This window comes from Prinia subflava, chromosome Z (genome assembly GCF_021018805.1).
Source record: "Prinia subflava isolate CZ2003 ecotype Zambia chromosome Z, Cam_Psub_1.2, whole genome shotgun sequence".
Taxonomy (NCBI): Eukaryota; Metazoa; Chordata; class Aves; order Passeriformes; family Cisticolidae; genus Prinia; species Prinia subflava.
The window spans coordinates 8,047,886-8,069,111 of NC_086283.1; the positions used below are offsets into that span (position 1 = coordinate 8,047,886).

At 36.3% G+C, this 21,226-nt stretch overlaps 1 protein-coding gene across 3 annotated transcripts in view; it reads left to right on the plus strand.

Annotated features, from left to right (window-relative positions):
- The window catches only part of TBCK (TBC1 domain containing kinase), an 89,669-nt gene that overhangs the window by 17,501 nt on the left and 50,942 nt on the right, over positions 1-21,226 (plus strand). For all 3 annotated transcript variants that reach the window (XM_063422595.1, XM_063422594.1, XM_063422596.1), the window contains 16 exons: positions 5,413-5,527; positions 7,004-7,077; positions 8,077-8,218; positions 8,714-8,774; positions 10,098-10,159; positions 10,917-10,978; positions 11,334-11,482; positions 12,381-12,519; positions 13,972-14,071; positions 15,956-16,005; positions 16,352-16,481; positions 17,302-17,400; positions 18,575-18,637; positions 19,497-19,623; positions 20,187-20,237; positions 20,951-21,034. In XM_063422595.1, the coding sequence (XP_063278665.1) occupies positions 5,413-5,527; positions 7,004-7,077; positions 8,077-8,218; positions 8,714-8,774; positions 10,098-10,159; positions 10,917-10,978; positions 11,334-11,482; positions 12,381-12,519; positions 13,972-14,071; positions 15,956-16,005; positions 16,352-16,481; positions 17,302-17,400; positions 18,575-18,637; positions 19,497-19,623; positions 20,187-20,237; positions 20,951-21,034 (1,508 nt within the window). The remainder of the gene's footprint in view (positions 1-5,412; positions 5,528-7,003; positions 7,078-8,076; positions 8,219-8,713; positions 8,775-10,097; positions 10,160-10,916; positions 10,979-11,333; positions 11,483-12,380; positions 12,520-13,971; positions 14,072-15,955; positions 16,006-16,351; positions 16,482-17,301; positions 17,401-18,574; positions 18,638-19,496; positions 19,624-20,186; positions 20,238-20,950; positions 21,035-21,226) is intronic.

Here is a 21,226-nt window from a genome sequence, read left to right on the forward strand (position 1 = left end):
TCTAAAAACTGGTTTGGGAGCTCTGTGTTGACTGATACAAAAGCACAAAAGGAAATTAAATTTACAACTGGCCATAACCAGTTAAAAATACCACAAATGTATTTGTAACAGCCAGAACTGTTTCTCCTTCCCCAAGATTTTGTTCCTGCCTTCACTTTGCTTCCAGCCTGTTGTTTTTGCTCCTGTCCTGTTATGCAGGTACATAAATGTGATGGGTTGACACTGGCCAGACACCAGTGCACCTCTGAGTGATAGCGGGACTGATACTCACATTCTTCACTAAAAATTAATTCTTGCAAAACCAGCACAATCACTATGTACTGATTATCTACACTGTAATAGCTGCCTCTGCATGAAAGGGGGAGATGACATAGTCTAGAAGGTAGGACTGGACACAGTAAGAAGACAGGAAGATCTTTGAGGTACCAAATTACTCTTTCATATTAAACTATTCTATTGTAGCACTGAAAAAAGATGGAGATGTATTTCCAGTTAATGCCGTGAATGTACTTCTCTTAAAGATAACAGAGTGAATTTGTGTGCAGGTTGGCATTTTCCTTTAAATTGGAGGGAAAGAAACTTGTGTGAACCTGTAACTTCCATGATATTGACATGAATGCTGAAAATACATCTCTTCATTGTTTCTTTTCTCATGTTGGATTTTTTTTGGATCAGTTTAATAACTCAAGCCTCCTGACCCTGACCATGTCCAATTTCCAGCTGTGTGATCTCTGGCCCTCTTTCATATTCAGTACCTCATGCATGAAGTAGTTTTTATTTTTCCCTTCAGCAATCTGTGGTGTATGTAGCAACTACCATACTGCTGGCTGTGAAATGCATTTTTCCATAAACGCTCATCCTGCTCCAGAGTCGAGTAATGATAAAATAGTATGGAGATTTTACCAACAGAATGCTTGATGGCTGTGGAACAGCCACAGGAACTAGTAGGTGATATTATCCTAAGACATGATGCTTAGGAGGAAGACTTTTAGAACCTCCTCTAATCCAAGGTTGGAAGCCAGGAAAATACAGAAGAAAATTTCATAGGTGCTTGCTCTGTATTCCCTTTCTCCTAGGCATCTGCCGGTTTGGTTTGGTTTGTTGGTTTGTTTGTTTGTTGGGAAAAGGATAGTGGTCTGAAATAATTTTTGGTCTGAGGCACTATGCCTATTTTTAGGATTTGGAAGACCAGTAATTTTGTCTAAAATGGAAATAATTAGCTGCAAGATATTGTTTGTTCCTACAGCATCCTATCTTGGAGTCCAGTTCTCACTTCTACAAGCAGCTGCATTGCCATTCCCATTAATCACAAATAATAAGTTAATAAATAGCCACTCAAACTGAATCTGATATAGATAATATTGTTGGGGTTGTTTTAGCAGGAATTCAGCTTACCACATTTTTGTCATAAAGTTTTTGATTTCTAAATAAAGCAACTTTTTTTGTTTCATCTTGTGTTATGTTGACCTATGGCTTGGGCAGTTCTTCTTAGCTGTTTCTTCCCAGGTGCTGCTCAGTCACTACTGGGTGAATATGCTCACACTTAGCTCTCCAATCCCCTGACTGTTTTCAGGGCTTATTGTCTTTACTTAGTTCCTCATAATGCATCTTTCTCACTCTCTCTGCTAAAATCTAATCCTTTTGAAAAAGGTAAGCCCCTGCATTGGCCAGCTTCTTCTAGTAGCTTCCCTTTCACCCTGGCCCAGAAGCTGTTCTCATTTGGATCAGGGAGTGTAGTGGGTGCACTAAGAAGCTTTTCTTCCCCACCCGTCTGAATCCAAAAAGTGACAACAGTCTCCTAGGCAATCAGATTATTTCATCAGTGGGTTTGCAGAACCATGAGAGATTGAAACTCTGCTAAAACATCTGTTTCCTGACAGGTTAGGTTTATTATTCCTGAAGTAAACTTCCAGAAAATGTTTTTATGTCCTTAACAGTAAGAATTCAACAGACTAGAGATCAGGCTAGCTGCTAAGTGAAAGAGTTAATGTATTTTGTGCAGGCACAATGCAGACACCTGTGTACTATTACAGTGTGGAAATTAGTCATTTGTCTGGTATAGCTTTTGGTCTGACAAGTTCTGGAGGTAATAAAACAATTCTCCTTTTTGTGGGTTTTTAAGTCGACTTCCCTTCTCTCTCCACCCACAAATGCCATGCACATGCCTCTCTTAACCATGCTGGGTTTTGTATTGTTGCCTGAACTTGCTCATATCAACTTGTAAAGGGTTTTTTTTTCCTCATCCTACTCATAGGATGGATTTGAGGGAGGAATACAGTTCTCCCTAGTGCTTCCTTTCTATTCATTCAAGTTAAAATCCGAAACCTGGTGTTGGTTTTAATCCTTACAGTCTTTTAATGCATGATTACTAGTATGAAGAAACACAAAATGACCTCTCTTCATGGCTGTGGTTCTTCTCCAAACCAGGACAATCATTAAATTGATTGATTTTATACCAGTGTGCAGTGTTTTCACTTGAGGAGAACCCTTGTTCAGAAACCTAACTGACTAGGGTACAGCTGAATAGATTTAGATATGCAGGCTGAGGATTAAAATGAAGACAGCTTCTTGAATACACATGTGCTCCTTTTGCAAGGAAATTTCTGTTTCTTTTCCTGCTGCTGCCTTATCTCTTGTGTTGTTTCTAGTGCTTCTGCTGTTGTTTTTTTTCTCCACCTTCTTTTAAAGAAGGGTGCTGGTACCTCTGCAGTTCAAGAGACCCAGTAGTTAAATGGGACTACATCTATCATAATTCAACATTAGCTAGTCTATTGAAAAACAGGCTTCCAGCTAAGTGGGAAAAAAATCTGAATCTGCTCAGATCTTGCCACCAACATTGGATTTTTGTAAGTGTCCTCCTCATTTAGAACAATGGGGTTTTTTCTATTTATGGGGGTTTTTTTAACAGTCAAGCTAACCTGGAGCCTGGAAGCAGCTTTATGAATGTACCTTCTGCATTTGCCAAAGGCTGATGCAATGCTTGCAACATTGACGGTGGCTGTAACAACTGGGAGAGAGCCGAGACCCACTGAAGCAAGGGGACAGCCTTGGTAATGATCTCCAGTGAGGCTGGGAACATCTGCTGAACTTGTTGGCCTCTGGGAGTTGAAAGGAGAGAAATCTCTTGGGCTTGATGGCAGCAGTAAGTGTAGTTGCCAGGCCCTTTGGAATTAAATGCAAATCTCATGGGTTGTAACCACACAGTGTATTTTCCCTAATAAATAAGAGCCACACATCTAAGGTGCAGCAGCACAGTGCAGAGGTTGTTATCCAGAGGTCCCTCTCTGCTGAGGGACTAGTGTGAGGTACTTGGCTCAACACTTCTGCCCAACAGGGTGGCATCAAGAGTTTAAGAGCACTGAGCATTGAATTAACATTGAAAAAATAGTTACCATTTGTGTGATCGTGAACGTTGTAATGATGTAAAGGGTTTACCTTAAAGAGCAAATAATCCCAAAGCAGTATTTTCATGTATTTGCCCGGATTCTGCGGTGCTTTTTTAATGAATTGCAAGAGAACATGGAGAATAGATGGGTGGCTGAGGCCCCCTGGCGCCAGCAGAACACACTGCCTGCCTCCAGCAAACAGACACCAAATTTCACTTTTATTAATAGTTACTTTTGGTTTTTTACTATGCCATATTTACTTCTATTTTTTAACACAGAGAAACAATGTTTAGGCTAGAATACCTCATGATGCACTAATTATTCACATGCAGTTGTTTCATACTAGAGACTTGAATACTCCATCATTTATTTTTTGTGTCTTGTTTTGCAAAACTCAGCAGAAAATGAGAGAGGGGTTCTGTTTGTCACATTATCACTGGTATTTGCATTGCAGGCAAAAAATATATAAGAAAGTTGAGGACTTGTAATTTTTTTTGCAACATTTATATCTCTACCCAAGAAGGACTGAGAGGAAAAGTACACAGATTATAGTTTCTGATGCTGTGGTGTAGTATTTAACTTGTGGGTGGGAGGTGCTGGGGAGGGAGGAGCTAGGTGGTTATGGGGTTCTGTTTTGGTTTTGTAGTTATTAGCCATTAGCCATTTCTGGTCCAGTTGTTAAGACCTTGAGAATCAATTTCAAATACTGTGACCTAACATACAGCAGTATGGAGGTATGTTAGAATAGATTCCCTTTGTGCTTAAAATTTATCTCTAAAAGTATATATTCATAACTATTGTGAGTTAGTACAGAACTCTTCTAGGAAAAAGGTGAGAATCTAGAAGATAGCACCATGCAGGATAACTTAGTCATGGCTTCTTTCAATATTTCTGTGTTGCACTAGTCTCAGAATTTGTTGTAAGTGTGGCTTTTGTCAAAATCTGTCTGTTTACTCTTATGACAAAGTTCTGTCATTCCATCAGGTATGAATAACAGCTAATGAAGTTGAAGAAAGAAATTAATTTTGATGTTTAGTCAGATAGTTGGGTTGTCACTGTCATCAGTCTGAAATGCTCCTCCTCACTTTTCTGTTGCACAGGTTTTTAATAAGCAAGAGAAGGTGGTGAATATCCTCCAGAATGCTATTGCATGTTATTTTTTAACAAAGAAATAAAAAAAAATGGGGATTTAAAGTTAGGTCTTTGTAAGCAGATACACTTTTATTTTTGGACATTGTGTAAACCAGTGCCTGCAGAGGAAAAGTTACCAAAAAGACCTGAAATGGCTGAGGGGTAGTGGACAGAATGAGGAGGAATAGAAAAATAAATCTCTCCAGGTGACATGAGCTCTGTGCTTTTTTGCTCTTATTTAAGGTGCACTGTGGCAGCCTGTTATGGTGATCTGTATTCTGATCAGTTATTCACAGAAACTCCTCTTTAAGGCTGTCAGTCTTTAGAGGAAATGGTAACTTTTGTCACAATACATAGTTATGTCAAAATGTTTAGGGTGGCAAGCTTTTGTTTCTTTACAAAGATAGTAAGGGGTTTTTTTCTTATTTTAGATTTTGAGGTGAGCGAAGACTATAGGTACAATATAGTCAAGCCTCTCTTTGCTGTCTTCTGAATAAGCTGTAGTTACTGAGTTTTAAAAACCTTTTGTTCAGGTGAACTTTTTTCTGAATATCAGTAGGAGACTTAAGAGCAAATAAAAATAGGGGAGGGTTAAGATTTTATATTTCCTGATTAGGTGAGTTTCTATTGAAGAGAGTATTTTATACTATGTCAGCATTTTCTACACTTCCTAAGGACCAGTTCAGGGTGTAGAAACCTAGTTGTGGGATTTTAAAATAGAGCAGACAGTTGTATGGCACAGAATATATAACCCACCATATTCAATGCTGATCCCTTAAACTGTTCTGGAATTCTAAATGTCTCACTTTTGTTTGGAATAGCTGTGGAACACTACATTTTTACAGATTAAAAAGATTCACTATAACCTCTTGTTGATTTGTTTGGTTTTTTTCAGTTCTTCAAGGATCTTATGCATAGCATATGAGGTTTTACAAGGTCTACAATATATGAATCAGCATGGAATGGTCCACCGAGCACTCTCCCCTTGCAATATTCTTCTGGATCGAAAGGTACAGCTGCAGGAATAAATCCATGAGTTTGTTTACTGCTAAAAAGTGTTGTGCTGTGTCATAGATGGAGACTGGACAGTCACAGTCCTTTTGACGGGAAAAAAAATTGCAGATCTGCAAAGTTGTTTGGTTTTTTTTTTTTTAACTACAATTTTCCCTCATTTCCTAATTTTCAAATATAATGCCAAATTTATTGTTCTATTCTATCCCAAACCACACTTTTCTCCCTTCTCCAAGTGGTGATCTAAGTCTTCTTGTCATCATTGTAATTAGTCACAAGACCTTCCTAGCTGTTTGAATAAAATAATACTTCTTACGGCTAATTAGCTGTCACTAATATTTCTTGTGTTCCATGCTGATATGATATTTGCCTTTTAAGGTATCAAGGTATTTTTTTGTTCATGTTAAATTATACAAATTTAAGTGTCTGTCAATTCTGTTACTACAGACTATTGAGTTGGCAGAGTGGAATACAATTTCTGCTCATAGAAGTTGAGAGAAATCGATTGCTACTGGTGTCCTCAGGGCAGCTTCTTCATCAGCACCAACACCTAAAGAGTTTAACCTGTCTGCATACCTCCTCTGTCTATCCTTTTTTTACTCAGTTTAGGTGGAATAACTAGATGCTCCCCTTGGAAGGCAAAGAGAAAGGACAGGACAAAAATAAGTATGTTAGAGAAAAGTACATTTTTATACGCTTGTAAGCAAATGAAAATCATAATAACGTTCTAACATGCAAAAGTACTCTAGAATTTTAAGATATTCCTAAAATCAATAAAAGAAGAGAAGGGGGCCATAAGACAATAATCTAAGCTCTTCCCTGCTCTTTGGAAGCTTTCTGTAGCCTTCCCTGTTGCACCACCTGGAGGCTGGCTGAGTGTAATTCAAAATCCGGCAGAAGTAAGGCCTCACTTTAACTTCTATGCCTAATTTTTGTTGTTTTGGTGTTAGCTTTCTGTCTTCACATTTTAAAAAAAAGTACCTGGAAAAACTGATTGTTTGAAATATGTGTTAATACTGATAAGAAGAGCAAGATAGTAATGAATTGATGGAAGGTCTGCAGAAGCAAGGCTGGGTAAATTGAATAGTTGAGGGGATAGTGTTAATGTTTAGGGAGTTCTAGGAGTGAAGCAGGATTTTGAACAGTTTTCAAACAGGAAAAACGTTCAGTGGAGTATTTAAGCCTTTTCAATTTAATGAAAACATGCTATAACTTAAAAATTTCAGATGTGTTCCAAACAAAGTGATTTACTTAATCCTTTTGAGATGTAAAAGCATTAGAAATAAGCACCTCTTTAACTTGCAGTGCACTTCTGCATAATAGATGAGACAGAAATATAAGAGGGTGCTTTTTATAGGTTTCTGTCCTCTGACAGCTAATGCAATTTGAAATAATTTTTTACTTTTTTACCTTAAACACAGATTCTTCCAATGTTGGATTCTGCTGCTCTTGATAATTTATTTTTCCCTTTTCAGGGACATGTGAAGTTGGCTAAATTTGGACTCTACCATATGACTGCTCAAGGTGTTGATGTTGACTTTCCTATAGGGTAAGGATGCAGCTACACAATACAAATATATCAGAGACTTATTTTTTCAGGAAATAAATTATGTTTACAACACCTCTTATACAGAAGCTTCTGATAATGTCACTAAAGAGGTTATCATCAACTAGGTGAGCTGAATGAAAAACAGGGAATGAGTACGATGCCAGTATGTTAGCCTAACTCTGTGATGTAAGTCTTTATTCCCTAGATTTGCCTTCAGATACTTATAGTTCCTTATGACTTGGATTCCTAATTTCAAATTTAGGAAAATGCGCAATCAGTGCTTTGCTTTGGTTGCCCACCAATGTAACGTTTCTGTCTCTTTATAATTTTATGGTTTATTTTCAAATGATCATACTGTATTACAAACCATTGCTTTGTTGCAGTGGGGGTTTTGTCGTTTTTTGGTTTTTGGAGGTCTCATGTTGTTTTCAAATTAAATGCTGAGCTGATTCTTAAACACATGGCCAAAAGGAACTGATGTTTCCTTTCAAAATGTGATTGCATATTTTTTTAGGTATTATAGTGATGTGTTGACAAAAAGAAAAGTGATAATATTATTTTAAAATCATCTAGTAGAAGGTAATATATGTCCTTAACACTTTTTGTTACTTTTTTTTTTTTGCAAATTCAGAAGTTATTTGACAAGAATACACTGTCAGTGAAAAGATTACTGCCACTATCCCTAAGTATGAGTCTAGGATACACTTATTTAATATACTAATGCTGAAACTCAATGTATGTTTTTCCTAAGATATGTAAATATACCACTTTGAAACCTGAGGTTTCCTTTCATAAAACAACAGAGCCAGTGATTGGGATTTGACCTTTTATGTGGTAAACAGTACACTGGAGTGAAACTTTGCTGCAATGTGTCGATTTTGATTGAATAAAATAGGCAGTGTTCTGGTTTGTCAGAATGCCAAATTATGCTCATTATCTAACAAGAAGTCACATTTTTTGGACAGAAGAATAGTATATAATGTTGTTACTTCTTTCTAGGTACCCATCATATCTGGCACCTGAAGTAATTGCACAGGGAATAGGCAAACCTAGTGACCACACTCAGTGTGAGAAGCCTCTGCCTTCTGGCCCTAAATCAGATCTGTGGTCTCTTGGTATAATATTATTTGAGCTTTGCATGGTATGTAAAAGAATAATTCTCTTGATTTTGACTCTGGGGGAATAGTTTCATTAACTTGATTGCTCTTGAATGTGGGGTTGGTGATGCCCTGCCCATCATCCAAGTCCAAATATCAGAGTATGTGAGCATTCCTACCTGGACAGTAGTGATTGTTCAAGGAATAGGATGCATTTTGGTGTGTAGGATGCTTGGTATACGTGTTAACCATGAAGGATAGTTAGTTACCTGTGGAGCCACAAGAATTTGACTGCAAGGTCAATTTAAGAGAAGTTATTGTGATATATTTTTGCTATATCATGATATGACACTGTTTCTGCCGCAGTTAGGGTAAATAAAGTTCTTTTGTTGTTACAGATAGTTTTGATATGTATAGAATTCCCATGTAGAAGCTTATTTCACTGGTTTTGTATAAAGATGGGATACAAGGTTATCTAATTGTTTTCATGTAGTAGCTGTTTCTTTCAAATTCAAGTATAATTTGACTTTGTTTTTTAGGGGAGAAAATTATTTCAGAGTTTGGAGATAGCAGAAAGATTGAAATTTATGCTTATGTTAGGTAAGTAGCACAAAATCCATTTTTCAAATTTCCAAGCAGCTCTATGATTAGAGCTTTACCGAGTAATCAGCTTATGATGCTAAAGCACCTTACCTATAGATCTAAAGCACCTTACCTTTATCATCTTTCGTCTACAGATTTAAATAGGCATTTGTAGCGTGTTGCTTCTCTAGAGAAAGTATGGAGCTGGATGCCAGGGGAAAAAAACTTGGGAAAAGCTGACAGTGTATTAGAGTAAGGGCACACTATTAAAAAGAATAAAAGACAAGAGAACATCCTCAAGAATTATAGTAGTTTTCATGGTTATTTGTTGGTTTGTGTTGCAGGAGGTTTCTGAAATGAGATAGGAATTGATGACACTGAAGAAAACTATCCCTACCGTGCCTGTGTAGCAATGGGCAAGCAGAGAAAAGCAGGACTCAAATAGGAAGACAGAAATAAAGAGAGATGAGAAATGTTTTAGTGAACTCAGGCTTTTGTCTCTGGTTTCAACTTCAAACTATACAACATCACTGCACAAGTAGAATTTTGGTTTAATGTAGGTGAGCCAGAAAGTGGGACTATCCTTGCTGCTTTTAAAACTTGATTTCTGATGGTGTTTATGTATAATCAATCCATGGGAAGGGGAAAGGCATGAGTTTGCAATTTGAAGCCTTAACAGTAAGTTATTATTATCCAGAGCAAACAGCAATACTGTTAAAATGTATTGTTGGCAGGAGAAATATCTTTTTCATTCAGCAGCTAGTGCTTAAGTGCTGAAATTGTGGCTTTCTTGGGGCTTTGGTAACAAGGCTTCCTGAAGCATCTCCATACACTTCAATCTGAATTCAAGTTGGTGGTTTATCCACTGAAAAGCATTCATGTCCTGACATGGGAATGGTTTGTTCAATAAAGTAGTGACAAGAACTTCTAAAATATTGCTAGTGTTATCTGCTAGGAGCAACAGAGGCAAAAATGACTTAAAGATTTGTGTAGGTACCCTTAAGTTCTTCCAAGGATTTTTCTTTTTAATTTTTTTATTTCTATGTTGAAAGAGTGTTTTACTTTATTTGGTATAGAATGAACTCTGGACTAGGACTGTAAATAGCTATTCACAGTTACCTTAGATGTGCTAGTTAATTTTCCTAGGCTTCTGTCTGCATAGATAATAATAATTTTCATTTTTGATTTTGATAACTCACTTTCAAGTGATGTGGCAAGTGTCAGTAAAAAGCCAAAATTAAGTGATTTTTATTTGAGTAGACATGTATCTGATGCCATGTTTAATTAGTATCACTTTATTAATAATCTTTAACTTTTTATTGTTCTGTTTGTCTTTCAAAGGCTGTGTAGATGATATTGTAACTGTATTGGCCGAAGAACATGGTTGCCTTGATATTATTAAGGTTTGTGAAACTCGTTTGCTCTTCCATGATGTCTTACCCAGAACATTTTATTATTGCTGAATGATATTTTGCATATTTAATTTTTTAATTTGTTTGATCACTTACTATATTGCAGTATGATGAAAAATTTTGAAGTCCAAACTACATGTCTAAGATCCTTTCAAATAGTCAGCACTGGTAATATTTTTTCTTAGAATTGCTGTCAGTCTCAGTAAATGTTAATGCTTTCTGAGTAGTTCAATAAGCTATAAATTTTCTGTAAAGTTTTGGTGGTATAAGTGTTTTTCTTCCAGAAATTAAGTCTTCTATCTGGTCCACTTTACACATTCTGATAGTGTAGGTTTATGTAGTTAAACTTTTCCTTACCCACAAAATGATCACTGAATTTTAGTGTCTGTATATTTTGGGACATTATATGAAAGAGTTGTGATTGTTAGCAGAATGAAGTTGCCAGGTACAGCATTGTTTCCAGCAGGGTACAGAATATCTTAACTAAAAAATAAGTAAAAAACTGCATACATTGCAAATTTTTCAGATTTTTTTCCACTAAATCAAATGTAAGATTGGGAGGTGAGAAGAGCTACTTCCCCAGAATTTTGGTTTCACATTGCCAACTTCATGTGTGTAGGTGTGAAATTTTATTGCCCTAAAAAGAATAGCCTGTATGTTAAAAGTTAACTATGAGCCAAGTGACTTGCTGAATTAAGATGGCAATAAACAGACTTCCTCCATATTTCATATTTTTCTTATGTTCCAGGACCATTCTGAAAATATCATAGCTCTACTGAAGAAATGCCTTACTTTCCAGCCTTCTAAGAGGCAAGTATTCAGTCCAAGGGCCTGGTAAACTGTGTGGGTTACTGTGAAATTAAAAGAACTGTTGCTGAACCTTTTTTTGGAATCTGGGCTATCTATAAGAAATTCTCAGTTTTGTGCTTTTCAGTGTTTGAAAGAAAAGAATTAAAGGTCAGAATTTGGGCTGTAAACAGACTAGTTTGCTGTGCTGCATGAATTGAAAAATGTTGGTAGACCTTTTTTGCTATTAAAATTCCTGAAATCAAATATAATTTAAAATAACTTGCTAATATTCGTTACGGGGGATCTTTTTTGCCAAAATGCAACATTTTTGGGAGCACTTTGCTCTAATTGTTTTATCCTGTTCTCTTAATTTAAGGCCAACTCCAGAGGAATTGCTGCATGACAATTTGTTCAGTGAAGTATCCTTACTATATCCTCCCTTCCACAAACCTGCTGGTCTGTTCTCATCTTCTCCAAGGTGTGCCAACTTAACACTACCTGAAGACATAAGTCAATTATGTAAAGGTAAAAGCGGGTAGTGGGATAAATGTCATTGGAAGGGGAAGGAAAATAAAGTGTTATTGCGTTTTCTCTCCAACAAATTATTCACAGAGACTGTTAAATGTTACAACACTAGATTAATGCAAAATGTTGTTTAATAGAGGGAGCCACGGGCAAACATGTTTTGAGGGATGTGTGCAAGCCAAAGGAGTTAAATCTTAATTTTACACTTCAACCTCAGGGAAAAAATAACATTACTATTCAAGTCCGTATTGCAAAAGCAGGATATGTGCATGCATGAGGTAATTTTTTTTCCACTTATTGGTAATTAAATTCTGCTAGATCGTAGCATAAGATAATTTTTGGAAGTACTGGAAAACAAAATCTTTGTGGAAGATGTCACATCTGGACTAAAAGATTAAACTTCTAAGTTTTAAACGATAGTATGTTGAAAATGGTATTGCTCTTAAATCCTGATTAGTTTTGTCTTATGGAGATGTTAAAAAATCTCGTCTAGATGAAGATGTTTTGCCTTGTTAGAATGAGTGTGGTATCTGAAGGGAAGAGAGATTTTAACTACTCAGTAGGAATACCTTGCTTCTTATTTTTTATCTTAGTGCTATGTACAAAACCCTGTTTTGTTTTGTTTAAAAACACACGGGAAGCAAAAGTCCACACTCAGTATATTCATGCGAGGGGTTCATGTCAAACTGCCAAAATATTTGCTTTTTTAATGTCTTCTTTCCTTAAATCTCCTTAAAGAGCACTTGCAAAGGAAAGGTCACTTTTCCTCTAGCTTCACATGAAGGTTATGACCTTTCAAGCAGAATTTTTTTTTCAACAGTATGTGATTAGAGTTGTAGAAAGAAAGAGAAACTACTTAAAAGGCGATAATTTATTTTTGTGTCATTTCTCCCAATAGATGAAGATAATGATTACCTAGCAGAAAGATCAGTTGAAGAGGTTTATTATCTCTGGTGTTTGGCTGGAGGAGACTTGGAGAAAGAACTTGTCAACAAGGAAATCATTCGATCCAAGCCACCTGTCTGCACACTTCCCAAGTAGGATGGAGAAGCACTTTAAGGAAAAAAAAGGAAGGGAGGGAGGGAGGGAGGGAGGATGGATGGATGGATGGATGGATGGATGGATGGATGGATGGATGGATGGATGGATGGAGAACACTAGTGATTGCAAGAGAACATACTTGGTTTAAAGACCTGTACATGTGAAAAATGCTGAGAATGGCATTCTTGAACAGAAGGAAACTGTCACTTCCCCTCTTATCCAGTTTAAGGCATTATTTGAATGCCTTTTATCTGTCACCTACCTATTGCTTTCTGAAATTGCAAAGACGCTGGTAAAGTGGAAAATACTGAAATTGGGGGTCCCTCAATTCTGCACACTTTCCAATAGAATTAAGTTTTAGTAATAATTTCTTACCGTGCTTCAGAGGGATATTTGTAATTTAATTTTGTATGTTACGTAGCGAATTCTCACATTCTGAATTCCCTTTCACAGAGCAGCAGTACTGAATGCAGCAGCAGTTACTCAGATCAGCTAATTACTTATTTTCAAAGTGCTTTGTTTTATGACTTAGAATTCTGTAACATCATTTTAGTGATTGCTACTTTTATCTTACTGCTGCACATGTTGCAGTTTTATGTTTTAATCCTATGATCTAATCTTAATGGTATAATTATGAGCCCATGTATATATCAATTTACTGTTTCTGTGTTTAAAAAACAGATGAAATATGTGGACAGCCAAAATTCAGTATCTGTTAAAAGAAAAATGGTGGAAATAGATTTTAAGTGTTATTTTGGTATCAAAATTAGTGTGACATTTTTGAGGAGTTGCTTATTTCTTTGCCCATAGGTGAATGCAGGTGCTTTTCAATTATGAGAGACAAATATTTTCCACCATACTATTTATCTTGAAGATGAGGAGTTAATTTCAAAAATGCAGTTGAACTCTTAAGTGACACTGAGAATACTAGGTTAAATTCTGAAAATGAATTTCATGTGGCCTACTTTAAAAATATCATAATAATGGAAAATTTGTGTACACTCTATCTTGGATACATTTGTGTCCTTACACTGTAACAGAAAATGTCAGACTTACACTTGGGGTCTGTTGTCATGATGGAAACTGCCTTTCATATGATAATAATATTTTATTTTTGCTTTTCACAGTAAATGGCAGGCCTGGTCTCTGTGAGATCAAGGAATAAAAGGGGATATTAATCCCATACCTCATAACTCTTTCTTTGTGTGCAAAGAAAAGTTACAGAAAACCTGAAATGTGCCGTTTTACACAAAAAGCTGTCTGAATAACTTAAGGTGATTGTATATTCCCTTGACAGACGGTTTCATGCCATGCAGTCAATACAGTATACTTCTAAGACCTAATACTTTGTTTTAAAAGAGTAAACTTCTTGATGTAAGAATTTTTTTCCTAGCTCAAGTCCTGTGTTATAAAATGATCTGATTCTTTTTTTGTTCTCATTTTTGAAGCTTTTTATTAGAAGATGGTGAGAGCTTTGGGCAAGGACGGGATAGAAGTTCCCTACTAGATGACACAACTGTGACCTTGTCTCTGTGCCAGCTTCAAAATGTAAGAGTGATATTGTGTATTTCTTCTGTTCTTCTCTGCAGAAACATTTATTTAAAGGGAATATGTAACAGCAGCAGTTTCTACCCACAGAAGTGTCACTGATTCCAAGAAAACACTTCTTAGTGTCCAATAGAGATGCTGGTTTGTGCTATTAAATTGTTTTGCCTGCAAAAGCTTAATAAATTTGATTTGTCTTCTGTCCCTCTGTTTCCTTTTTCTGTTACCTGTTTGGTTCCGGTGTAGTGCAAATAGTTCTGTACCACTTGGTATTCTCCATGATTGCTACAACTCTTTAGTTAGGGAATGTCTTCCGTATGCTTTAAATACTATCTGTCAATGGCTCACATTATCCAAAAGAAAAATCAGTTCATTTCAGTTTCAGCTCCTCAAAAGCTTTAACATTGGATATCAATTTTCCACTAGTTGTTTACTAATTTTTGGAATATATGGCTTGAAATGTCTACTTCAAAAGGTCTCTTCAAAGCATTTGCTTTGAAAAATACTGTAATGCAGTTTTCTTCCATCTTCATGTAGAAAATCAGCATATGATAACTCATGATTTGGCTTGATGTAATGATCAGTTACAAGATTTACTTCATATATCACTGAAATATTTTAATTGTTTACATGTCTTTGCTCATGTAGAGTTTTATTGCTGTCAGATTGGTTAACCATGCTGCACTGTTTGTAGCTTGCTTTTTATAGTAGCAAATGCAATTCTATCAGTGATTTTTTTTTTTTTAAATCCTTTCCGTATGATTACAGGGGTTAGTACAAAAAAGAAGGTGACTCCTGTCTCTGCCATCTTAGTACTGGAAGTAGTGTGTCAATCACTGTGTAAATACATTTCTTCAATAGAACTTTGCATTGCTTCACACAAATACATCAAGGCTGACAAAGACCTGGCTTATTTTCTTCAGTTGGTCAGTCGGGCTTGTGAAGTAGGAGGGAGGTTAAAAATATGCAACATCTATTTTGAACATAATACACATTGCAGCGTTTAATGTTCTCATTAGAGGGCAGTATTTTAAGGCTTTTTTTAAACATTTCGATCTGTAGTTTTGGATATTGCTGACTATGTCTATAAATACAGCAGGAAATAATTGCATATGGAAGTTTCATTTTGTGGAAGATGCAAGCCTGAACCTTGCAGTGTTAGTTGAAATAAGTTTTTGAACTTGTGAAATTTTTCAGACACTTTTTATAGAGCAGAGTGTGATGCTTATGATCAAAAGAGAAGCAGTACTGAATGAACTGAGAATGAACTCTTCTGTTAGCCCCAAGAGGAACAGGCTGTGTGCCGTGTCCCTGCAAGTTGAAGGCTGAACTGCAAAATGGGGCCCTGCAGGGAACATGGCATTAAACATTAATCATGCACCATAAGATGTCTGAAAACTTCAGTCAAAAATCCAGCCATGTTTGTCTGTCACCTTTACTGACTGTATTTCCTAAAAGGAATTCAGGTTTGCATAATTCTTGAGCTGATTAGAACCATAAAAGCAAGTTGTGCAGTTGCTTTGCAGCTACTTGGATAGGAAGTCCATGTAGAAAAACAAGGAAACATAGAAGAACTATGTAATACTGTTGATCTATTAATCCATGGTGCATATAAACTGCTTCTTGTGTGGAAATAGGTTTATAGGTTTTTATCTTTAGGCAGGAGAACTTCCACCAGCTCCAAAAGCCTGTATTAGCAAAAGGTTTTAGTGTTGAAGGCTGTATGCTTCATTGTTGGTGAGGGACTGAGCTAATGCTTGGGTCTCAAGGCAAGTTACTGAATTTGGAAAATTAATTGCTATTTAATAGTTTTTGTATTCCACTAAGATTTCCACTTGAATTCTGAGCAGCATTCTGATAACAAATTATTTTTCTTCCTCCTTTCAGAGACTGAAGGATGTTGGTGGAGAAGCATTTTATCCATTGCTTGAAGATGAGTAAGTATGTGTGTAAATTTGTACATCTCTAATGCCTTGAATTTTGAATTATTAATTTTATTTGAATGGCACACTGCACAGCTAGACACAACTGCCTCCCAAAAGCAAAACTAACATGTCTTTGGCTCTAAAAGTCAAGAGCTGATAAACACGCTGCACTTAAGGCCCTGATACCAAACTGAGGATCTTAGCCTCTGTCCTGGAATCAATTGTTTATGCTGAATATTCAAAATTATCCATTTATCCTTGTTTATGAGTTAGAAATGCTTTATGTGGTGTTAATTATTTTCAGTGATTTGTTTTTCTTCCCATTCACTATTGCTATCCTTTTTTTTTTTTTTTCCAGCCAGCCAGCTTTACCTCATTCCAACAGTAGCAATGAGCTCTCTGCAGCTGCTACTCTTCCTCTGATCATCCGGGAGAGGGACACAGAGTACCAGCTAAATAGAATTGTCCTATTTGACAGGCTGTTGAAGGTATAGAGTCCATGGGATGCTGGATAATTGCATTTGGTCTGTTAATTGGAAGATTTTGAAAGACCAAGTAATTGTAAAAGGAAGCAGAGATACAAGAGACCACAACAGGAAAGGGGGAAGATAAAAACCCTTCAGAAGTTTAAGAATATTGAGAATAAAAATAGAACAGTTTATTCTCAGCACTGGTGAATATGAAAGTAGATTTTAAACCAAATACATGGAAATAGAGCTGCTGCTAATATTGGTTATTTACTGATGAAAATAATTTTACACAATATTTTATTTCACAATAGACTAAGCTATTATAGGTATAAATATACCTGTAACATTTCTACATTTCCAAGCAATAAAGTATTTGAAAACACGGCAGTGCCATGTTATAAATGAGGTTTATACTGGGTAAAGGAATAGCAGCCCCTAATTTACATATATACAGAGAGATGGATTCCTGTTTAAGAATGAGAGAGCTGATGCACATTATCAAGGATAAACTAGAAATGTTTAATAAAAACAAGATGAATACATAGTATGAAAAAAAAAGCTGTAATGAAGAAAAAATTCATAGTACAAATTTGGATTAGTAGATCCATCCAGTATATACCACAGCACATGAATGCGTTTATGAGAAAGAGTGAACATTTTAACATCAAAAAGTAGTCCTTCATCCAGGCCTTCTAGTTAGGAATTAAATTCACTTTTTGTGAAACTTGTATTCACTATTTAGGCTTTTTCATCTGGGGAAAGACTGTCCCAGGTTTGGGATTTGAATTGTTTCAGTTACATGATAACACTTTTTCTAGTTAATTTCTTCTCTTTGAAGGCCTACCCATACAAGAAAAACCAAATTTGGAAAGAAGCCAGGATTGACATCCCTCCCCTTCTGAGAGGCATAACCTGGGCTGCCTTATTGGGTGTGGAGGTAAGGGCAAGAAGTTCCAGTACTGACTGGGGATGGAGTGGGTTGGGAATGGGATTGACAAGGAGTCTGATATTAAAGATTCGGCTGGTAGGTTAATGGAATTTCAAAGAAAATGAGTCTTGAAATTGTGCAAATAAAGAAGATGTTCTGATGAACTTGCTTCTTTTCTGTGAGGTTATTTGATTTCAGAAAGCATATGTAAATTTGACTGACTTTAATTTCGATTATTATTTTCAGTGGAAAATAATACCACGACATTTGGTAGCTAACAGGATTTTTTTGTTTTGATTTTTAGTATTTTGACAAATGCAGTTGACAATCCTTCTGCTCCAGTTAGCACTAGTTGGACAAAAACAGGAGAAAACACATGAAATGTATTTTTCTCACCTACCAATCAATACACTTTTTAGAAAAAACGGAGAATAAATCAATCAAATATAGTTCTTTTGGACAATGGAATGTCCAAGAAATGAGGGCTCCTCACAGAGTTGCTGGACTACCCAGCTTTTTGATTTACCTTACTTGGAGTCCTGCAGCAGCAGACTATAAAGATTCTTAGAGCTAACACATCCTAAGTTATTCAAGAGATTTAGCTTAGGATGTGATCTTCTAGTGCTGTATAATATAATCAACAAGAAAGCCATAAAGGAGAAGAAAAACTGCTGGTCAGGTTCGTAGCCTGAGTCTTAGGAAATTAGTACATTTTCATGCTTCAGCAACTTGCCATCTGTACAACATGCGTGTTTTTCTGTCCCATAACATTAAAATGGACTTGTTAATATTCTTACCTTGGGGTTTGTGCAAGGACAGGCTACTGAAGTCATCTGTATTGGCAGTATCAATTAACAGGCAGCTGGACTCAGTGCTTTTAGAGACGGCCTGAGTTAAGCACTGTATTTAAACTGAGAGCATCTCTTGGCTTGAAAATGGAAAACTACAAAGTACATAGCTTTCTGTGTAAACAGCTGAAAATCACTGAAGGTCATGCTGAGAAGATCTATAGAAAGGTCTTTATGTCTTGAGTTAGTAACAGAATAAAGATGGTTTTGTTAAAATTAAGCTGTCAGAATCTTCTGCTACAAAAACAAACTTCTGCATATCACCATGTACTTTGTCATATGCACTTACTTTGGTGAGGGCTTTCTAAATTCAAATATTCTTCTTCCACACTTAGGGTGCCATAGAAGCAAAATATGATGCCATTGATAAAGACACACCGATTCCTACAGACAGACAAGTAAGACCTACAGTGTTACCAAATATTGTCACTTGAAGATCTTTCCCAACCATTGCTTGCCTGTTACAGCACATGTGGTGGATAACAACAGTATGGTTCCCCTTGCTCTCTAGCCTTACACTGTAGCAAGAATCTTGCAAAACAGAAGGACACAAGTACTTTAACTCAAGTAACAACATGGGGAAGCTGAAATCCTTTTTTACTTTATAATCACTGTTTCTGTGGCAGCAGCAGTGTAGTGAACAATATTCATGATTTATTGTTTAAAAATTCTGGGTTTACCAAATGCTTGTTACCCCTGTTGGATCTTGTAGCAGATAATGCTGAGTACCTTGGAGTCCTGTAATGTGAGCTATACTTCACCAAAATTAGGGTTTGAGTAATTTGGTTCTCCAAGGAGAGAATGTTCTCAAATGTTCTCTTACCAGACATAAAAAGACATTACAAACAACAGCTTTTCCTTTCAGCTGGGTGAATAAATATTTTTCATCAAATTGGTTGCAACATTGAGAATTCTGATCTGGTTACCTTTTACAGTAAAGCAATATTACCACCTAAAAGGCATCCAGAAGTAAAAAAACCCTGTAACTGTCATCTGTTTTCTGCCTTTTTCAAGGACTAGAACCCTTTAAAATATATGAGTGCAGAAGAGGAGAAAAAAAAAATCTCTGTTTTTAAACTTTGACAGGTCTGTTAGGTTCCCTGTCAGTTTTGGTTGTGACAGTGATGGAGGATGCAGATCCTGTATTATGGTGCTCTGACCTACATTTTGGCTGACTTCCACCTCTAGCGTTGGAAGATTGCTGTAGTGCTTCCCCACTCATCCCAATTTCTTTTTGTATGCTTGGCTGTGGTGCAGATTGAAGTTGATATTCCTCGTTGCCATCAGTATGATGAACTGCTGTCATCACCAGAGGGTCATGCAAAGTTCAGACGTGTATTGAAGGCCTGGGTTGTTTCCCATCCTAATTTGGTGTACTGGCAAGGTGAGTTTGAGTAGCTGGCAAGGGCAGATAATTGAATGGAAAGCTTTGATTCACTTAAAAGTACCTCCTGCTTTTCATCCCCACAATATAAGCCTTTTTTTGGGTGCTTTCCTTTCTGTTTCCTTTGAAGAATGAATCTGTGGGTTATTGCAAATTTAAATCCTAATAACTTATGTTTAATTTGTAACAAAAAATGGCTCCACTCTTTGTTATATATTCAGTCTTCATGAGTTTCACTCATTTAATTTTAGAAAGAAAAGTCTGTTGCTTGCTATTAGGCTCCAAGATAATACTGCAAAAGTTACTAAGTTCTTGGAACGGTAATTGGCATTTCTTGGATGCCTTGGCAGAATAATCAATTTGGCATTATAGCTGAACAATTTGAAATCCTTGCTGTTTTCATGCATAGATTTCACAGTTGTTCTCACTATTGCTTGTGAAGGCCTGATAACGCAGAACCAGAATCTAGTGTGCAAATTTTCATTATAAATTAAAGTCTTTATCTTGTGCATTAAAATAAATGAGCTCTTTGTGCTGTTTCTTCATGGCTCTTCTCTCTTTAGGTCTTGACTCTCTTTGTGCACCGTTTCTGTACTTGAATTTTAACAATGAAGGTGAGCACCTTTTTTTGCAGTGGGTGAAGAAAAGCACAGTCTCTCATCTGTATCTATGTGCAGACAGATGTGTGAATCCACTTAAAGATGGAAAGTTTCTGTATCTACAGAGGAATTTTAAAGCTCTTGTTGCCACAGGTTAAAAGAAATGGTTGGGGTTTTGAAAATTGCATGTGGTGTACTGTTCTTCAAGCAGTGGTTCAAGTACTGTTTATTGCAAAGAGTAATAATGATATATAATAAAAAGCACAAATAATTTTGAATAGAAAAAGGAACAAATGCTGCAGCACTTGTATTTTTCAGTGAAGCTGTGGTTCAGCCTTGCTTAAGGTGAATGTGTTATTTGGTGTTAAATAACACCAAAGTGTTAAACTGTCAGACCAGCTTTGTTCAGAAAAGCTGATGGTGGTTTTAAATGCCTGAAATTTTCAGATTTGCTTTAGATATATGACTTTTATCTTCTTAGAATGTGATTTGTTTGTAACAGGTGTAGTCCGAGCTTTTATTGTCTTGTACTTCACTTTCTTTATATGAGGTCTCTGTGTGGGAAAACTACTTTCTTAGAACAATGACTCATACATACTGTGCATGCGATCATTTTTGTGTATAGATTAATTTAAGTATTTATGCTTATTATCTGGTTAATAATGGACTTTTTTAGGTGTAATTAAATTCCGCCTCTGTCATTCCATCTGTTTTTCTCATTCTTTCAGCTCTGGCATATGCCTGTATGTCTGCTTTTATTCCAAAGTATTTGTATAACTTCTTTCTGAAGGATAACTCTCATGTTATTCAAGGTAAGTCAGTCCCTTTATTTGGTGTAGTTCTAAGAGAAGTAAAATTGTTTCTGGATATGTGAATACACTTTCTCAAGAGCTTGCAAAATTGGGGTGCAGTTAAAATCATGTAACTGTGCAAGAAAATTTGGAACAAAATAAGTGGTTAAGGATTCAGACAGGAGAAAGAAATCTAGATGTGCACACGCAAAA